General features: G+C 42.8%; 1 protein-coding gene across 4 annotated transcripts in view; it reads right to left on the reverse strand.

Moving 5' to 3' along the window:
- DIAPH3 (diaphanous related formin 3) overlaps positions 1 to 19,619 on the reverse strand; it is an 847,513-nt gene that overhangs the window by 70,324 nt on the left and 757,570 nt on the right. Inside the window, exon 27 of one of the 4 annotated variants that reach the window (XM_068267830.1) lies at positions 18,422 to 18,628. The exons of the other annotated variants lie outside the window; for them this stretch is intronic. Within the exon in view, the coding sequence (XP_068123931.1) occupies positions 18,588 to 18,628 (41 nt within the window). The 3' untranslated portion in view covers positions 18,422 to 18,587. Of the gene's footprint in view, positions 1 to 18,421; positions 18,629 to 19,619 lie in introns of those variants that run through there. 4 annotated transcript variants of the gene reach the window in all.

Genomic DNA, 19,619 nt, shown 5'->3' on the forward strand with positions numbered 1-19,619 from the left:
AAAAAAAATAGTTGACCGTCACCATACAAGTATACTGCTCTTTTATTTCAGATAAACATCACAGTAAAATGTCATCAGCAACGTTTCGAAGCAACAGCTTCTTTATCAAGCTCTGCTGCTTGTGTACAACTAACTGACACTATGATCATTTATATACCCCATATAATTAATCTCTAGCCAATCACTGCCAAAAAAGGCTTAAACCAATCACTGAGGTCCATAAATAGTCAGACCTGATGGGGAACTAGCATGGCTGGAACAGGATTGGACAATTCAAAACAGAACCCTCCTCTTCCACACAAACCATTGCTCAGAGCAGGAGCTGTCTCTAAACTGCCAGGCAGAGCTTAGCAGTCACACCCACATGTCCACAGAAAGAGCAGACCTGATGGGGAACAGGCTGGCCCAAGTCAGAGGCTGTAGCGCAAAGCCCCGCCAATTCTCACTTCTACCTAGAAACTAGTGACTGCCGTGTCTTTGTTCTGATCACTTCTGCAGCATGTACTGCTCGCTGCAGTGTTGCTGAAGACAAGCAGTTTTTAATCTCTTTGCATGCATTTGCTCGCATGGTTTTGCGTGCGCTTACACTGAGCGTTGATTCCATCTGCAGTCGCTCTGAAGTTAATAACAGGTTAATATGCTTTTGTGAAAACAAACATTGTCTGCAGCAATGGAGCTGCAATCCCTTTCGTGCAGGCTGCATATCATTGTCTGCCCTTTCCTGCTGTCAGCCTGTGATTAATTACCATTCACCTGTGTGGGAATCTGCATGTCTGCTCCCATTGGATGACCTCAGTATAAAGGACTGCTTCCTGCAGTGCTCCATGGGCTATCATGGTCTCAGATTCAGTCTGTTACTCTGTCCGAGCCCCCTCCGTTTCTAGATCTCGTGTAGACTGCACTGACTCCTGCGAAGGGGTCAGCGAGTCCTTCCAGTTTGTAGTCTGTAGTTCATTGATAGCTGTAATCGTAATACGCTAGGAAATCATACCTATTTTATATTTGTGTGGATTACGTCTGCCTTCTTTGAACTCTATTTCCCGACTATCCTGTCCTGTCCTTGTGAGGCACGCCACCGCTGCAATCGCATTGGCTGCATCATTCCAGTCCGTCTTGTCTTGGAGGTTTTCTGTCACTTAAGCAGTGACTAGTTAAGCAAACGTTCATTCTGTTACCTGTCCTGATCGTCTCAGTTCTGGTTTATGCGCTCAGCGCTGCATTGCGCTGAGCCACTATAGTGGAAGGATTGTTTTGTGGCTGTTCGGATCTACGCCTGCTCTGTGCGCCACATCTCCTGTCGGAGTCAGTGCTCTCCTCCACTAAACTGGGGATATCCTGGTTCCTTGTGCTAGCGTGTGTACCTCCTTCACGTCAGAATCCTCATTGTGTGCTGACCGTGGAGGATATACCACCAAGCATAACAGTCTTGCAAACCCAGGGCTAGATGTCACCATAGATGTAAAAGGAGCTGGTCAAGCACATACCAACGGGGGGAGAGCTTCTATTCAAAAATAACAACATAATGTCACAAGTGTATAAAAATATCAAGGTTGCAACTATTTGCATGCACATTTAGTATGTATATATATATATATATATATATATATATATATATATATATATATATATATATATATATAACCATATCAAAAGGGGTTGTGAAAGGAGGGTAATCAAAGGGAGAGCAGGAAGGTTGCAGCAATGTGATATATTAGCATCATTTAAAGGGACCATAAGCATTAAAACCAAAAGTATGCATAAATCATCAAAATCATATAGAATCACTAATGTACACCTAAATGGTGTGCTAGGGTCACAGGACTATCCCAGGAGTGGCGCAGAAACAAAAAGAAACACACCACATAAACCAACATAAGATAACTAATTAAATGATCAAACGAAAGGCAAAATAAATCTCAGTTGAGATTTATGATTATTGAAAAGGTTATTCATATTCATGTACATGCATGCTCAATGTGCATGCAAGTAGTTGCAACAGTGATATTCTTATACACTTGTGACGTTATCCTGTTATTTTTGTATAAATGCATTCCCCCCTTTGGTCGGCGCTTGACCAGCTCCCTTTTACATCTATGGTGACATGTAGCGCTGGGTGAGCCAGACACTGCAGTCACTAGTCGCTAGGTAGAGGTGAGAGAAGGCGGGGCTTTGCGCTGCAGCCTCTGACTTGGGACAGTTTGTTCCCCATCAGTTCTGCTCTTTCTGTGGACATGTGGGTGTGACTGCTGAGCTCTGCCTGGCAGTTTAGAGGTGGTTCCTGCTCTGAGCAATGGTTTGTGAGGGAGAGGAGGGTTCTGTTTTGAATTGTCCTTGTTCCGCATCAGTCCAACTAGGTATAGTATAGTGATTGGTTTAAGGCTTTTGTGGCAATGATTGGCTGGAGATTAACCATGTGGGGTATATAAATGATCATAGTGTCAGTTGTTAGTTGAACACATGCAGCTGAGCTTGATAAAGAAGCTGTCGCTTCGAAAGGTTGCTGATGCCATTCATTGTGATGTTTATCTGAAATAAAGGAGCATTATACTTACTTGGATGGTGGCGTCAACTATTTTTGTTTACTACATGATGAACCACACCTTTCCATATTCAGTCCCATCAATTAATTTGACCTTTACCAAAAATGTGTAAGGACCTTGGCCCTTGAGGACTGGAGGGTGACACTTCTGTTTTAGGGGGATTACAGCTAAAGTTGGTGTTAAGTAAGGTTAGTAGTGCTAAGCAAGGCTTTGCATCAATTCTTAGGCTAGGTTTAAGTAGCTGGGAGAGTGTTCAGTTCAGAAATATTGAGATTAATTTCTGATGGTTATAACCTTACACAAAAGTAGTACAGTGCGAAACCAGCTTTCTGAGGGCTTATGCCACTGTATATTTACAGCTCCATTATAAAACTATGTTGGGTTTTTTTATTAGACCAAATTATGCTGTATAGGCTAAAGTGTGGACTTTTTATTTATTTTCTATCTATGGGACTAGACTAAGTATATTAAAATGAGCCTTGTGACAAGTACTGCAGACTGAGCACCGTGACAAGATATATGGTTCTTCAGATTCTATAAAGAACTATTTTACAAGACTTTGTATAATTACTTTGAAGAACCTTTGCTTCTGGAAAAATATGGTAGGACTAATAACCCACAGGATTCAATTACAATGAAAACCGATGTTTTAAAACTGAGAATTAGAGAAGGCAATATCATTCAGAATGACTGTTTCCCATTCTTAAGTAATAGAAGCCAGAAGTAAAATGAAGCACGTTAACCAAAGATATTGCGCACACTTTGTAATTTGCACTTTGAAGAAACGACCTGGATAAATGCCGCCAATCAATGGAATGACTGAGAACACCAAACATAGTAGGAAACATTTGAATAATGATGGTAGGGAAATGGAAAGTGGAATCTGCTAGGATCTATAACAAATCACAGCTGCTGCTGCTCACCTCAATCCATAGTGCATATGCATAGAGGGCCACAAGCAATATGACAGCATAAATTACTTATTACAACAAACAAATAGATAGGACTCATAGAGAGGATACGCAGGAGCTTAAATCTACATTAACAACTGTGCTGTCACAGTCGTTTTCTGCATTTCAAAGCTTTTCAATCCTAAACTAAGGATTATAAATACATAAATCTCAGCAGATTTGCAGAACAGAATACAAGATGTCTGTAAATGAGGTTGCTCAAACAAGAATCGCTCACTAGGATGCCTGTGAAGCTTTATAATGCTTATTAAACCCAAGTCAGATTTACTTACAATGGAAAACAAGCCTAGGCAGAATACAAATAGTATTTTGTTCTCCCCTTCTGTGCCAGACTAGATCACTGACCACTCCAGGGGTTGCCAATGAGGCTGTTCTTCCTATTTAGCATGTGAATTAAATGTTTGCTCTCTGCTAATTACCCCATGAAAGCCCAAAGGTAGCGTTAATATTTTAAGGCAGCAGTAATTAATGTCATATTGTCCAGCTTCACTGGTTTCCTGATCACGGTTTCATGATTTAAAATTCTTTCCCAGTCAATAAACAGGCGCAGTGGGGATCAGTGAAAATAGATATCTTATAATTACCCTCTTTAACCCTTCTCCAAGCATCAATGCAAAGCAAAGCATTTTTGAGATACCAAAACACTGAATTAAAGTGTCATCTATTTAAGTCTAGGCCTTTCCAGATCATATTAAATTAATTGACATCCCACGTGTCTCGGAATAATTAATTAAGGATTCCGCAGGAAATTTTGATGCAGCATAATGCCTTTTTAGACAGTGTTCAAAGTTAACAGCCTAGTCAAGCACATTCATGAGAAAATCTACATGTCTCGGAGGGGAGAGCACAACATTCAATATTTCATTCAAATACTTGATAGCCTGCACTTCCTGCTACCGCTAATGAAGATACATGTATTTGGTGGAGAATAAGAGGAGTGTACACACACACACACACACACACACACACACACACACACACACACACACACACACACACACACACACATACACACACACAGTATAGCCTAATGTCCTGATTACATCCACTCCCAGTGAAATCAGAGGCAAATAGAGATGGCAATGCTTAGGAGAACTTATGGAAAAACATGTGATCAGTTTGATCAGCTGACAGATTTGTAACTGATTTGCTGTGATGACTTCCTGGTTTACCACATGATCATGACCAGCAAATCAGTGCCTTACAAATCTAGCAGTTGACCGAACTGATCACATGCTTCTCCATGAGTTCTAAGTATTGTCATCCCTAGAGACAAATGAAAAACCATACTTACGGAAATTGGATAGGAAGCCTGGAAGAACTTGTTACCCAATAAGATTACCACCTCCTTACTTAAAGGGGCACTATGGCGAAAATTGTAAAATGTAAAATATGTGCAAACAGACAAATGACAAGTACATGTTTTCTAGAGTAAAATGAGCCATAAATTACTTTTCTCCTATGTTGCTGTCACTTACAGTAGGTAGTAGAAATCTAACAGAAGCAACAGGTTTTGGACTAGTCAATCTCTTCATAGGGGATCCTCAGCAAGGCTTTTATTCTTTATAAAGATATTCTTTAAAAAGTATTTAAACAATGATACTGGCCAGCCTCCCTGCTCGCTACACAGCGTTTTGTCAGTTGAACAGAGCAACTGCCATTCACTAAGTGTTTTTGAAAATAAAAAAATCCCTGAGAATCCCCTCTGAAGATATAGACTAGTCCAAACCCTGTCACTTCTGTCAGATTTCTACTACCTGCTGTAAGTGACAGCAACATAGGAGAAAAAAATTATGGCTCATTTTACTCTGGAAAAAATGTACTTCTTACTTGTCTAGGTTTGCACATATTTTACAATTTTTCGCCATAGTGCCCCTTTAATTATAAACTTTTCCAGTTATATTTTTTACACAGGGTCTACTAGTCCCCTATGCAAATCCGTTTAACTGAGAGCCGTCTTCACCAGGTGTCTGGACTGTAATGTAAAATTGTGGCTTAAGTGCCCAGAAGCAGTGATTTAGGCACCTATTACCGTTCAACTATAATTTGATTGGTGGTTCAGCAGTAGTAGACTAGTAGTTTAGCCACCAGAGCCAAGTAGCAGGTAAGCCCTATCAGCATTAAGGGATGCCCAAATTACCAGCCACTGATGCAACATGCATTCCTCCTATGTGTTGCTGCAGCAAAGGCTTGAAACTATGTTCAGTATGTCCTATGTGCCTTCAAACAATTTTTTGACATTTATGGCTATTCTAGTCCAGTTTATTTTTGTGAAGATGGTTTTGACCCTTTAAAGGACATTTAAGGTGACATGATGAGAGAGGCATGTGTATGTACAGTGCCCAGCACACAAATAACTATGCTGTGTTCCTTTTTTCTTTTTCTGCCTGAAAGAGTTAAAATGAGGTATGCAAGTGACAGTTTCTGTCTGCGTCGGGACTGGGTCAGACGATAATGTAATCCTCATTGATAAGGAATTGCAGCCATAAAACACTTTCCTGGTTGTACATAACCTCTGAGAACAGGAAAGAGATAAAAAGGATCAATAGGTCAAAGATTTTAGCTCTGGCATATTTGAATTAATGTGTCATTGAGCAGAGACAACTGAGCAGTAAAAACTTAAAAAGTAGATTTAAATAAAAAATAAAACTGTGGGATACCTAAAAAAAGTCATTTTTAGAAGGAGGAGGACAGATACAATTGTTTATGTCAGTTTATTTTCACCTCGGATATCCTTTAAGTAAACTTTTCCTCTATCCATGCTTCAGCTGACTACAAGGCAGGTCTATTTGGGCCAAAATCTCTTATGTTTAATTTCCAGCAATTGATAAGTGGCTGTATCAGAAGATAAAGTCCAGCCATTCAACTGTTGTCTCTGCAATGGTTATAATACTGGTAGAAGATGCCCTGTCATGCACTGATAAGGCAGGGCTCTGTAATAACTACTAGCCGACCGTGTTACGCCGATGGGCGTGGCGGCAGCCCCAGGACCGCCTTACGCCGATACAACGCTGACACGGCTGTCCCCCTGGGACACTAGAGAGTAACCGGCTCTCATAGGCAAAAGCCTATGACAGCCGATCGTCATGATTGGTTGGCGGAGAGAGGGAGGGGAAAAAAAAAAAGAAGAAAGAAACAGACATTTATTACAAAATAAAAATATTTATAAAAAAAAAAAAAAAACGGGGAGCGATCAGACCCAACCAACAGAGAGCTCTGTTGGTGTGGAGAAATGGGGGGGGGGGGGGGGGAAATCACTTGTGCGCTGTGCGGTCCTGCAGCTTGGCCTTTAAGCTGCAGTGGCCTATTTTACAAACAAAGGCCTGGTCTTTAGGGGGGTTTAACACTGTGGTCCTCAAGCGGTTAAAGAGACAATATAGCGGAAAAAAAATATGATATGATTTGTATGTGTAGCACAGCTAAGAAATAAAACATTAAGATCAGATACATCAGTGTAATTGTTTCCAGTACAGGAAGAGTTGAGAAACTCCAGTTGTTATCTCTATGCAAACAAGCCATTCAGCTCTCCGACTAAGTAAAGGTAGCCATACACTGGTCGATTTGCCATTAGATCGACCAGCTGACAGATCCTTATCTGATCGAATCTGATCAGAGAGGGATCGTATGGCTGCCTTTACTGCAAACAGATTGTGAATCGATTTCAGCCTGAAACCGATCACAATCTGTGGAGCCGCCGCTGCCGCCTGTCCACCCCCCCGCGCATACATTACCTGACGCTGGCTCCCGGGCATCTTCTCCGCATCTTCTCCACGCTGCACCCGCTCCATCCCGGCGCTTCCTGTGTCACTCCGTGACCAGGAAGTTCAAATAGAGCGCCCTCTATTTGAACTTCCTAGTCACTGCAGTGACAGGAAGCGACGGGATGGAGCGGGTGCAGCGCGGAGAAGATGCGGAGAAGATGCCCGGGAGCCAGCGTCAGGTAATGTATACCTGATCGGATCGGCCGCCGCTAGCGACGCGCTCCCTACCCGTGGGCGATCGAGGGTAATTTCCCGCACGGCGCGATCGACGGACCGATCCGATTTCGGGAGGAAATCGGATCGGCGGGTGCGTTTAGCGCGAATCGGGCCAGTGTATGGCCACCTTTAGTCGTGGAGAGGGCTGTTATCTGACTTTTATTATCTCAACTGTTCCTGGACTATTTACTTTTCCTCTGCTAGAGGAGAGGTCATCACTTCACAGACTGCTCTGAAAGACTCATTTTTGAGTGTTGTGTAATCTGCACATATTATAGAATGATGCAATGTTAGAAAAAACACTATATACCTGAAAATAAAAGTATGAGAATATTTTCTTTGCTGCTAATCTTCTAGTAATTATTCATAGTACACAACCAATTCACTATATCATATATTTTTTTTCCGTTTCAGTGTCTCTTTAACAAGCTGACACATCATTGCATTCCAGAGGTTCTGGAACTGTATTTAGCTATCAGGGACAACAAAGGGATGATTTGCATATTCAGAAGTGATGCACTGTGGGACACCTCAGAGCTCACTCCAACCTGAATTATTGCAAATACCATTTGATTTCTTTGGTTTTCCAAGTACACAGAAAGCCAACACTTGTAATGCAGTGGATAGATTTTCATGCTCAATGCTACAACTCCAGCCTGTAAACTTAAAGGGAACCTGAAGTGAGGAAAAGTATTTAAAATACACACATGACGTACATGCAAATTAATATTACATACTAACCTCACCATCAGTTCCTCTCAGAAGCTCACCATTATCTTCTTACAGTGATCCCTTCTCGTTCTGACAATATTTTGTCAGAAATGAAATATACAAGTTGCTGTCAGTTAAATATCAGTTACCAATCAGTTAAGCCTTAGCCCCTCAATGATCATTGTTACAGCTTGGTAACAGTGATCTTCGAATATTATGTATACATAAAAAAAGTGTTAAAGAAAAAAAGTGTTCATGTGCACACTCTTCCCCATGCCCTAATAAGGCAGCAATGATTGGTGCAAGGGATCATGATCCCTGAACCAATCAGAGTGCCTTATACATGATTGATGCCTATTACAGCCAGTAATATGGCATCATTCATATACACGAGTACCAATGCTTGTAAATAGTACCACAGTATCGCTTAGCAATTCTGTGTTACCTCAGAACTTTGATCTGAGGTGACAGGGGCTGCTGTGAGAGAGCCTTGTGGTATAGTTCACTTAATTTACTCTCATCTCACTCTGTTATTGAAGGTTTATATCTAGAACCCCATAAGATCCCCATTAAACTTTTACTGTATACCCCTCCATAGCTAGTTAGCTAACACCTTCTTTCCCTTTCCACCTTTATTCTCTTTATTCCTTCTGTCCATATATGCCTCCGTATACGTCCTTAACCCCTGCTCTCTACCCACTTTTTTATAAAAAAAAACCAAAAAAAACCCCCCACTACTTATCTAATTTATCTTTCTGTCTCATCTATCTTTGTCCGCCTATAAAATGGCAAAAAGGCTGTACACTGCTGAGGAGGCTTGCACCTTCCTGCAATGTAGCAGCGACAGTGAGGAGGGGTCCTCAAGCAGCAAATGGCTCCCTATCGCAGACTCTGAGATGCTGTTAGACAGCGACTCAAACGTTGAGTCAAAAGAGCCGCCGCCAGATCACAGGGTTAGGAAGGAATGAGAGGAGCAGCATAGGGACCCTTTAAACAATTCGGCTGATGAGGAGCAGCCAGGTCCCAGTACAGCAGGCAATGTGGGCAGTGGCCGGGGGGCAGCCAGGAGGAGAGCAATCTTGCTGCCAAGGGTACCTAACAGGCAGCAGATACCATTTGAGATCACTCATGCCCAGTGGTCACCTCCTTGTATGGAGGTGCCAGACATCCCCATATTCACCCCATCTAGTGGGGTATTTGTACCCACTACAAATTTGAAGCCAGATGATTTTTTTGGTCTTTTCTTAACTGAGAACTTTTTAGAGTACATATTGGAACAAACAAACCTCTACGCTGTCCAATTCATCACAGACAACCCCATTACACGATTTCATTATCGTTGGAGGCCCACTAATGTGCCTGAGCTTAAAGTTTTCCTTGGCCTGACCTTTACTATGGGCCTTGTCAAAAAGCAAAAGCTGCGGGACTATTGATCTAGGGAGCCTATCCTCTCCACACCCCTCTTTAGAGCGACTACGACCAAAGTGCGTTATCAATATCTGCTCAAGTGCCTGCATTTTAATGATAACTCCCAACAACTGCAAAGGGATGATCCAGCCCATGACCGTCTATTTAAATTGAGGCCTCGTTTGAATCACCTGAACACTGTATTTAAAGAACAAGCGACACCCATGCTAACCTAGAAATAAAAAACACATATATAAGTAGATAAATACTACCTCTACTTACATAACAGATGTATTGTGCTATCCACGTACTGATTCCTGTGAATTTTACAAAGGAAAAGCAGAAAATCCTTTTCTAGGCAGTGGCCATCTTGCCAAGCTAATGCTGACATCATATCCTCCCCGACTCGTGTCCCCCCTCCCTTCTCTTGCTCATTGTGTATTCATTAGCTGCCCTCCTCCCAGAGTCTTTTTTTTTTTATTTATTTACACATGCAATCACTGAGTCACCTTAGCCTTGCTTGTAAACACAAGTGATCAGCTAGGCAGGGAAATAAATGGAAGAGGAGGAATATATTATAGATAAAAAGAACTCCCAGCATTCAAAAGAACTCTCAGCATTCAACTTTCTGGCACTGTTTGGCACTAGGACCAGTGCTCCTATAGTATGTAATAACTCCAAACCATAACAGCAGAAAAAAGTTTTGAATGCAGGATTAGCATCTTTATCACTTAATACACTCAGACCAGTTGCTGTTGAAATTTGATTTTTATGGTGACAATACCGCTTTAAAGAGGTCTATATGCCTGAAAAAAATATCGATATAGATGAGTCGCTCATTCCCTTTCATGGCAGGCTGGGAATCAGGCAATATATTCCCAATAAACGCTCATGGTATGGGGTCAAGTTATATAAACTCTGCGAGAGTAAAACAGGCTACACCTATGCCTTCAGTGTATACGAAGGCAAAGATAGTCAGTTGGAGCCTGAGGGGTTCCCACCTTACATGGGTAGCACTGGAAAAATTGTGCTTGATCTAATTTACCCCTTATTAAATAAAGGCTACCATCTGTACACTGACAACTTTTATGTCAGTGAACCACTTTTCAAACATCTATTTTCACAGCAGACTGTAGCCTGTGGAACTGTAAGGCCCAATCGCCTTGGTCTGCCCCTGGAGGTCACTGGGAAAAAATGAAAAAGGGAGAGCAACACAACATCCGTAGCAATGAACTCCTTGCGCTCAAATTTAAGGACAAAAGGGATGTGCTGATGTGGACAACAATACACAGTGAGGCTACCAGAACAGTGACATCCCAAAGAGAGCAGATTGAGAAGCCGGAAGCAATTCTGGACTACAATAAATATATGGGAGGCGTTGACTTGTCGGACCTGATGTTGGCTCCATACCTTGTTGTGCGAAAGACCAAGGCCTGGTATAAGAAGGTGGCCATATATCTACTACAAATGGCCATGTACAACGCATTTGTACTCCATAAAAAATCTGGAAAGAGAGGTTTCTTTTTACAATTTCAAAAGGAAGTAATTACCTCCCTCATTTATGAATCGGGCTATGCACATGAGTGCTCGGACCAACTGCATTTAGAGGATGTAATAAGGCTCCGGGACAAGCACTTTCCTGGTACACTGCCCCCTACTCCAGGAAAAAAATTTGCTCAAAAGAGATGCAAAGTATGCACGAAAAAAACAACAAAAGAAGTGACACCAGGTTCTACTGCCCTAGATGCCCGTCAAGCCCAGGACTGTGCCTTGTGCAGTGTTTTGAGACCTACCACTCAGTTCTTGATCATTAGACTTTAGAATTTTTTTTTTAGTACAATTGAGTGAGGCGGCCATGTTTTTTTTCCTTTTTGTGCAATACCACCAGTTGCCTGGCTGTCCTGCTGATCCTCTGTGTCTACTTTTAGCCATAGCCCCTGAACAAGCATGCAGCAGATCAGGTGTTTCCGGAACTGACAAGATTATCTGCATGCTTGTTTCTGGTGTTATTCAGACACTACTTCATCCAAATAGATCTGCAGGGCTGCCAGGCAACTGGTACTGCTTAACCACTTCCCGACCGCCGTATGTACAATTGGCGGCCGGGAAGTGCACCCCGCAAGGACCGCCGTATTGACAATTGGCGGCGGTCCTTGTAGGGGCATGGGCGGAGCGATCGCGTCATCAGTGACGCGATCCTCCGCCTCCGCCTGGCGCCGCTCACCCGCCGCAACATCCCGCCGGCCATACGGAAGCGCCGGCGGGATGTTAACCCCGCGATCGCCGCATACAAAGTGTATAATACACTTTGTAATGTTTACAAAGTGTATTATACAGGCTGCCTCCTGCCCTGGTGGTCCCAGTGTCCGAGGGACCACCAGGGCAGGCTGCAGCCACCCTAGTCTGCACCAAGCACACTGATTTTTCCCCCCCCCCTGCCCCAGATCGCCCACAGCACCCATCAGACCCCCCCTGCCCACCCCCCAGACCCCTGTTTGCACCCAATCACCCCCCTAATCACCCATCAATCACTCCCTGTCACTATCTGTCAACGCTATTTTTTTTTTTATCCCCCACCCTGCTCCCTGCCCCCTCCTGATCACCCCCCACCCCTCAGATTCTCCCCAGACCCCCCCCCCCAGACCACCCCCCCTGTTTACTGTATGCATCTATCCCCCTGATCACCTGTCAATCACCTGTCAATCACCCGTCAATCACCAGTCAATCACCCGTCAATCACCCCCTGTCACTGCCACCCATCAGCCAGCCCCTAACCTGCCCCTTGCGGGCAATCTGATCACCCCCCCACACCAATAGATCGCCCGCAGATCCGACATCAGATCACCTCCCAAATCCATTGTTTACATCTATTCTCTCCTCTAAACACACACTAATTACCCATCAATCACCCATCAATCACCCCCTATCACCACCTGTCACTTTTACCTATCAGATCAGACCCTAATCTGCCCCTTGCGGGCACCCAATCACCCGCCCACACGCTCAGATTGCCCTCTGACCCCCCCTTATCAATTCACCAGTGCATTAATTACATCTGTTCTTCCCTGTAATAACCCACTGATCACCTGTCAATCACCTGCCAATCACCTATCACCCATCAATCACCCCCTGTCACTGCCACCCATCAATCAGCCCCTAACCTGCCCCTTGCGGGCAATCTGATCACCCACCCACACCATTAGATCGCCCGCAAACCCGCCGTCAGATTACCTCCCAAATGTATTGTTTACATCTGTTATCTTCTCTAAACACCCACTAATTACCCATCAATCACCCATCAATCACCCCCTATCACCACCTGTCACTGTTACCTATCAGATCAGACCCTAATCTGCCCCTTGCGGGCACCCAATCACCCGCCCACACGCTCAGATTGCCCTCAGACCCCCCCCTTATCAATTCGCCAGTGCATTAATTACATCTGTCCTTCCCTGTAATAACCCACTGACCACCTGTCAATCACCTGCCAATCACCTATCACCCATCAATCACCCCGTCACTGCCACCCAACAATCAGCCCCTAACCTGCCCCTTGCGGGCAATCTGATCACCCACCCACACCAATAGATCGCCTGCAGATCCGACATCAGATCACCACCCAAGCGCAGCGTTTACATCTATTCTCTCCTCTAAACACCCACTAATTACCCATCAATCACCCCCTATCACCACCTGTCACTGTTACCCATCAGATCAGACCCTAATCTGCCCCTTGCGGGCACCCAATCGCCCGCCTACACGCTCAGATTGCCCTCAGACCCCCCCTTATCAATTCGCCAGTGCAATATTTACATCTGTTCTCCCCTGTAATAACCCACTGATTACCTGTCAATCACCTATCAATCACCCATCAATCACCCCCTGTCACTGCCACCCATCAATCACCCCCTGTCACTTCCACCCATCAATCACCCGCTGTCACTGCCACCCATCAATCAGCCCCTAACCTGCCCCTTGCGGGCAAACTGATCACCCACCCACACCAATAGATCGCCCGCAGATCCGACATCAGATCACCACCCAAGCGCAGTGTTTCCATCTATTCTCTACCCTAAACACCCACTAATTACCCATCAATCACCCCCTGTCACTGCTACCTATCAGATTAGACCCCTATCTGCCCCTAGGGCACTCAATCACCCGCCCACACCCTCAGAATGCCCTCAGACCCCAGCCCTGATCACCTCGCCAGTGCATTGCTTGCATCTATTCCCCCCTCTAATCACACCTTGAGACACCCATCAATCACCTCCTGTCACCCCCTAGCACACCTACCCATCAGATCAGGCCCCAATTTGCCCCGTGTGGGCTCCTGATCACTCGCCAAATCCCTCAGATCCCCCTCAGACCCCCTTCCGATCACCTCCCCAGTGCATTGATTGCATCTATTTTCCCCTCTAACCACCCCCTGAGACACCCATCAATCACCTCCTGTCACCCCCCTAGCACTCCTATCCATCAGATCAGGCCCAATACAACCTGTCATCTAAAAGGCCACCCTGCTTATGACCGGTTCCACAAAATTCGCCCCCTCATAGACCACCTGTCATCAAAATTTGCAGATGCTTATACCCCTGAACAGTCATTTTGAGACATTTGGTTTCCAGACTACTCACGGTTTTGGGCCTGTAAAATGCCAGGGCGGTATAGGAACCCCACAAGTGACCCTATTTTAGAAAAAAAGACACCCCAAGGTATTCTGTTAGGTGTATGACGAGTTCATAGAAGATTTTATTTTTTGTCAAAAGTTAGCGGAAATTAATTTTTATTGTTTTTTTTTTCACAAAGTGTCATTTTTCACTAACTTGTGACAAAAAATAAAATCTTCTATGAACTCGCCATACACCTAACGGAATACCTTGGGGTGTCTTCTTTCTAAAATGGGGTCACTTGTGGGGTTCCTATACTGCCCTGGCATTTTAGGGGCCCTAAACCGCGAGGAGTAGTCTAGAAAACAAATGCTTCAAAATGACCTGTGAATAGGACGTTGGGCCCCTTAGCGCACCTAGGCTGCAAAAAATTGTCACACATGTGGTACCGCTGTACTCAGGAAAAGTAGTATAATGTGTTTTGGGGTGTATTTTTACACATACCCATGCTGGATGGGAGAAATTTCTATGTAAATGGACAATTGTGTGTAAAAAAATCAAACAATTGTCATTTACAGAGATATTTCTCCCACTTAGCATGGGTATGTGTAAAAATACACCCCAAAACGCATTATACTACTTCTCCTGAGTACGGCGGTACCACATGTGTGACACTTTTTTACACCCTAAGTACGCTAAGGGGCCCAAAGTCCAATGAGTACCTTTAGGATTTCACAGGTCATTTTGCGACATTTGGTTTCAAGACTACTCCTCACGGTTTAGGGCCCCTAAAATGCCAGGGCAGTATAGGAACCCCACAAATGACCCCATTCTAGAAAGAAGACACCCAAAGGTATTCCGTACGGAGTATGGTGAGTTCATAGAAGATTTTATTTTTTGTCACAAGTTAGCGGAAAATGACACTTTGTGAAAAAAAACTATTAAAATCAATTTCCGCTAACTTGTGACAAAAAAATAAAAACTTCTATGAACTCACCATACTCCTAACGGAATACCTTGGGGTGTCTTCTTTCTAAAATGGGGTCATTAGTGGGGTTCCTATACTGCCCTGGCATTTTAGGGGCCCTAAACCGTGAGGAGTAGTCTTGAAACAAAAATGACCTGTGAAATCCTAAAGGTACTCATTGCACTTTGGGCCCCTTAGTGCAGTTAGGGTGCAAAAAAGTGCCACACATGTGGTATCGCCGTACTCGGGAGAAGTAGTATAATGTGTTTTGGGGTGTATTTTTACACATACCCATGCTGGGTGGGAGAAATACCTCTGTAAATGACAATCTTTTGATTTTTTTACACACAATTGTCCATTTACAGAGGTATTTCTCCCACCCAGCATGGGTATGTGTAAAAATACACCCCAAAACACATTGTACTACTTCTCCTGAGTACGGCGATACCACATGTGTGGCACTTTTTTGCACCCTAACTGCGCTAAAGGGCCCAAAGTCCAATGAGTACTTTTAGAATTTCACAGGTCATTTTGAGAAATTTCGTTTCAAGACTACTCCTCACGGTTTAGGGCCCCTAAAATGCCAGGGCAGTATAGGAACCCCACAAATGACCCCATTTTAGAAAGAAGACACCCCAAGGTATTCCGTTAGGAGTATGGTGAGTTCATAGAAGATTTTATTTTTTGTCAAAAGTTAGCGGAAAATGACACTTTGTGAAAAAACACAATTAAAATCAATTTCCGCTAACTTTTGACAAAAAAATAAAATCTTCTATGAACTCACTATACTCCTAACGGAATACCTTGGGGTGTCTTCTTTCTAAAATGGGGTCATTTGTGGGGTTCCTATACTGCCCTGGCATTTTAGGGGCCCTAAACCGTGAGGAGTAGTCTTGAAACGAAATTTCTCAAAATGACCTGTGAAATTCTAAAGGTACTCATTGGACTTTGGGCCCTTTAGCGCAGTTAGGGTGCAAAAAAGTGCCACACATGTGGTATCGCCGTACTCAGGAGAAGTAGTATAATGTGTTTTGTGGTGTATTTTTACACATACCCATGCTGAGTGGGAGAAAGATCTCTGTAAATGGACAATTGTGTGTAAAAAAAATTAACAAATTGTCATTTACAGAGATATTTCTCCCACCCAGCATGGGTATGTGTAAAAATACACCCCAAAACACATTATACTACTTCTCCTGAGTACGGCAATACCACATGTGTGGCACTTTTTTGCACCCTAACTGCGCTAAGGGGTCCAAAGTCCAATGAGCACCTTCAGGCTTTACAGGGGTGCTTACAATTTAGCACCCCCCAAAATGTCAGGACAGTAAACACACCCCACAAATGACCCCATTTTGGAAAGTAGACACTTCAAGGTATTCAGAGAGGAGCATGGTGAGTCCGTGGCAGATTTCATTTTTTTTTGTCGCAAGTTAGAAGAAATGGAAACTTTTTTTTTTTTTTTTTTTTTTTCACAAAGTGTCATTTTCCGCTTACTTGTGATAAAAAATAATATCTTCTATGAACTCACTATGCCTCTCAGTGAATACTTTGGGATGTCTTCTTTCCAAAATGGGGTCATTTGGGGGGTATTTATACTATCCTGGAATTCTAGCCCCTCATGAAACATGACAGAGGGTCAGAAAAGTCAGAGATGCTTGAAAATGGGAAAATTCACTTTTTGCACCATAGTTTGTAAACGCTATAACTTTTACCCAAACCAATAAATATACACTGAATGGGTTTTTTTTTATCAAAAACATGTTTGTCCACATTTTTCGCGCTGCATGTATACAGAAATTTTACTTTATTTGAAAACTGTCAGCACAGAAAGTTAAAAAAATCATTTTTTTGCCAAAATTCATGTCTTTTTTGCTGAATATAATAAAAAGTAAAAATCGCAGGAGCAATCAAATAGCACTAAAAGAAAGCTTTATTAGTGACAAGAAAAGGAGCCAAAATTCATTTAGGTGGTAGGTTGTATGAGCGAGCAATAAACCGTGAAAGCTGCAGTGGTCTGAATGGAAAAAAAGTGGCCGGTCCTTAAAGTGGTCTAACACCCAGCATTTCAACTTTGCTTTAAAAGATTGCTTACAGCTTATAAACTATTATGCCAGATTTTTTTTTTAGCAGAAATTCACTGAATGGATTAAACATGACATTTTAGTGCTGCATTTAGCTAGAAATGCTCCTCGTGCTTGCTTGTTTAGTTACAAATGTATCTATCTACAATGTAACAAACAAACACTGCTCTGAGAGAACAAAGAGGGCTTCCCCGGCAGGCTTTTCAAAGGTCTATTTGTATAACAAATAAAGATACATTTTGTAACTAAAGATAAGAACGGATGCGGATTCCTAGTTAAATCCAACACTAAAATGTCATGTTTAACCCATTCAGTGAATTTCTGCTTAAAAAAAAATCTGGCATAATAGTTTGTAAGCTGTAAGCAATCTTTTAAAGCAAAGTTGTAATGCTGGGTGTTAAACCGCTTTAAGGGGTAGAAAGCCCTAGGTCCTCAAGTGGTTAAAGGGACTCAAAGATGAAAAAGTAAAATGATTTATACATACCTGGGGCTTCCTCCAGCCCCATCTGCTCGGATCGCTCCCACGCCGCCGTCCTCTGCTGCCCGCAGCTTTGGGAACTGGGTCCTGTCACTTACGTCAGTAGGGGCCAGTCTACACAGGAGAAGTGCGCTGTTTGGGTATCTCTCCAGCAGTCGCTGGAAAGATATGTAGAGGGCACACTACTCCTGCATAGACTGGCCCCGGCTGACTTAAGGTATGTATAAATCTTTTTACTTTTTTCAGCTCTGGTACACTTTAAGGGGGAATAAATATGGCAGCCTCTATATACCTCTCGCTACAGTTGTCCTTTAATTTATTTATATCCTGAACAACATCTGCAAATTTGTACATTTATTTATCACTAACTGTCCCTCAGAAAGTTTTACAAACCAATCCTTACAAAAAGTTATGGAGGAAAACCAATTTACCTGCCAATATGAGTAAGGAAAGAAACTGGAGTGCTTGGAGGACACCCACAAGAAGTGCACTTACAGACTCCATGAAGTTTTATGTATGAACCCATACCCTAGCATTACAAGACGCAAGTACTGGCCACTTGGCTTCCATCCTGTTTATTCATATTTTTACTATTCTGCTGACCATAAGCTGGGCTTCTGACATCTGGTTTGGCTGATCATTTTCCTGGTTTTTACCCTCTGCCTCGGCTGATAACATTTCTCCAACTACTGACTTTAAGACTCCACTACTCTTCTACTTCGGAATTTGCTGCCTGCTTGACCTCCAACGGTGAGTTCCAATATGTTTGTTCTGGTTGTTAAAGTATGTTACAAAATAATGTCTGAGTAGGCCTGGGTCTCTAGTTTTCAGAATGGTGACATTTATGACCTGTATCGAATGTTCTGGGACTCCAGGGGCTTTGCTAAGAGAGAAAGACTGTATTACTTTGGGTGCAAAAAATGGCCTTGAAAAATCCATTGGTGCTGCTCATGGTTAACAGTGTATTGCGTGGCCGAAAAGATATGTGGTTATGCATATAGGGTATCGTTTTAACTGTGACAAGCGAGGGAATAGAATTTGGGCTCTTTGTTAGCTGAGGTCCATGTTATGTGATTTTTTTTTTTTTTGCGACAAACTGAATGAAAAGCAATAAAATTTTATTTTCATACACACTGTACCAAAATAAAATACTTGTAAAAAAAACCTCAGTGACAGAAGTGAAAAGAGAATGCATAAATGGTTAACTTAGCGACCCAGCTTTTTAAATATGTATGCCATGAGGGTCCATTACTCTTACTTTTGCAAATAAGGGCTTTTAAACATTGGCTAAGTGCAATGAGAAAACAAAAAACACAACGTAGAAAAAAATATACCTGTACTTCCAAATAATGTATAACCCTTATACATTGCACTAGGGACATAATTTAATTGTTGATATTACCAGGACAAATGGGCAAATTCAATGTGTGTGTTTTATCTAGAATAGCTTTGTTTATTTTAAAACTATAGGGAATTGAATTGGAGAAAAAGTGTATTTTTTCATTTTTTCCTCATTTTTCCCTATAAAATGCATAGAAAATAAATTACTAAAAACAAATACCACCCCCAAAAAGCCTTAGGGCCCGTTTCCACTAGAGCGAATCCGCATGCGTTCTCTGCATGCGGATTCGCATAACCAATACAAGTGGATGGCCCTGTTTCCACTTGTCAGTTTTTTCCTGCGTTTTTCTGTGCAGGATTTTTCTGCACGGTAAAGCCTGCAGAATTCGCCTGCGTGAGGAATGCAGGCGATTCGCAGGCTATGTATTTAATAGGGAAAACGCGCATGCGTTTTTTGCCGCGATTTCGCGTGCGAATTTGCATGAAAACTAATGTAAATTGAACCAGGCAGTGACATGGTTAAATTTGCATAT

The sequence above is a fragment of the Hyperolius riggenbachi genome, chromosome 2 (genome assembly GCF_040937935.1).
Source record: "Hyperolius riggenbachi isolate aHypRig1 chromosome 2, aHypRig1.pri, whole genome shotgun sequence".
Taxonomy (NCBI): Eukaryota; Metazoa; Chordata; class Amphibia; order Anura; family Hyperoliidae; genus Hyperolius; species Hyperolius riggenbachi.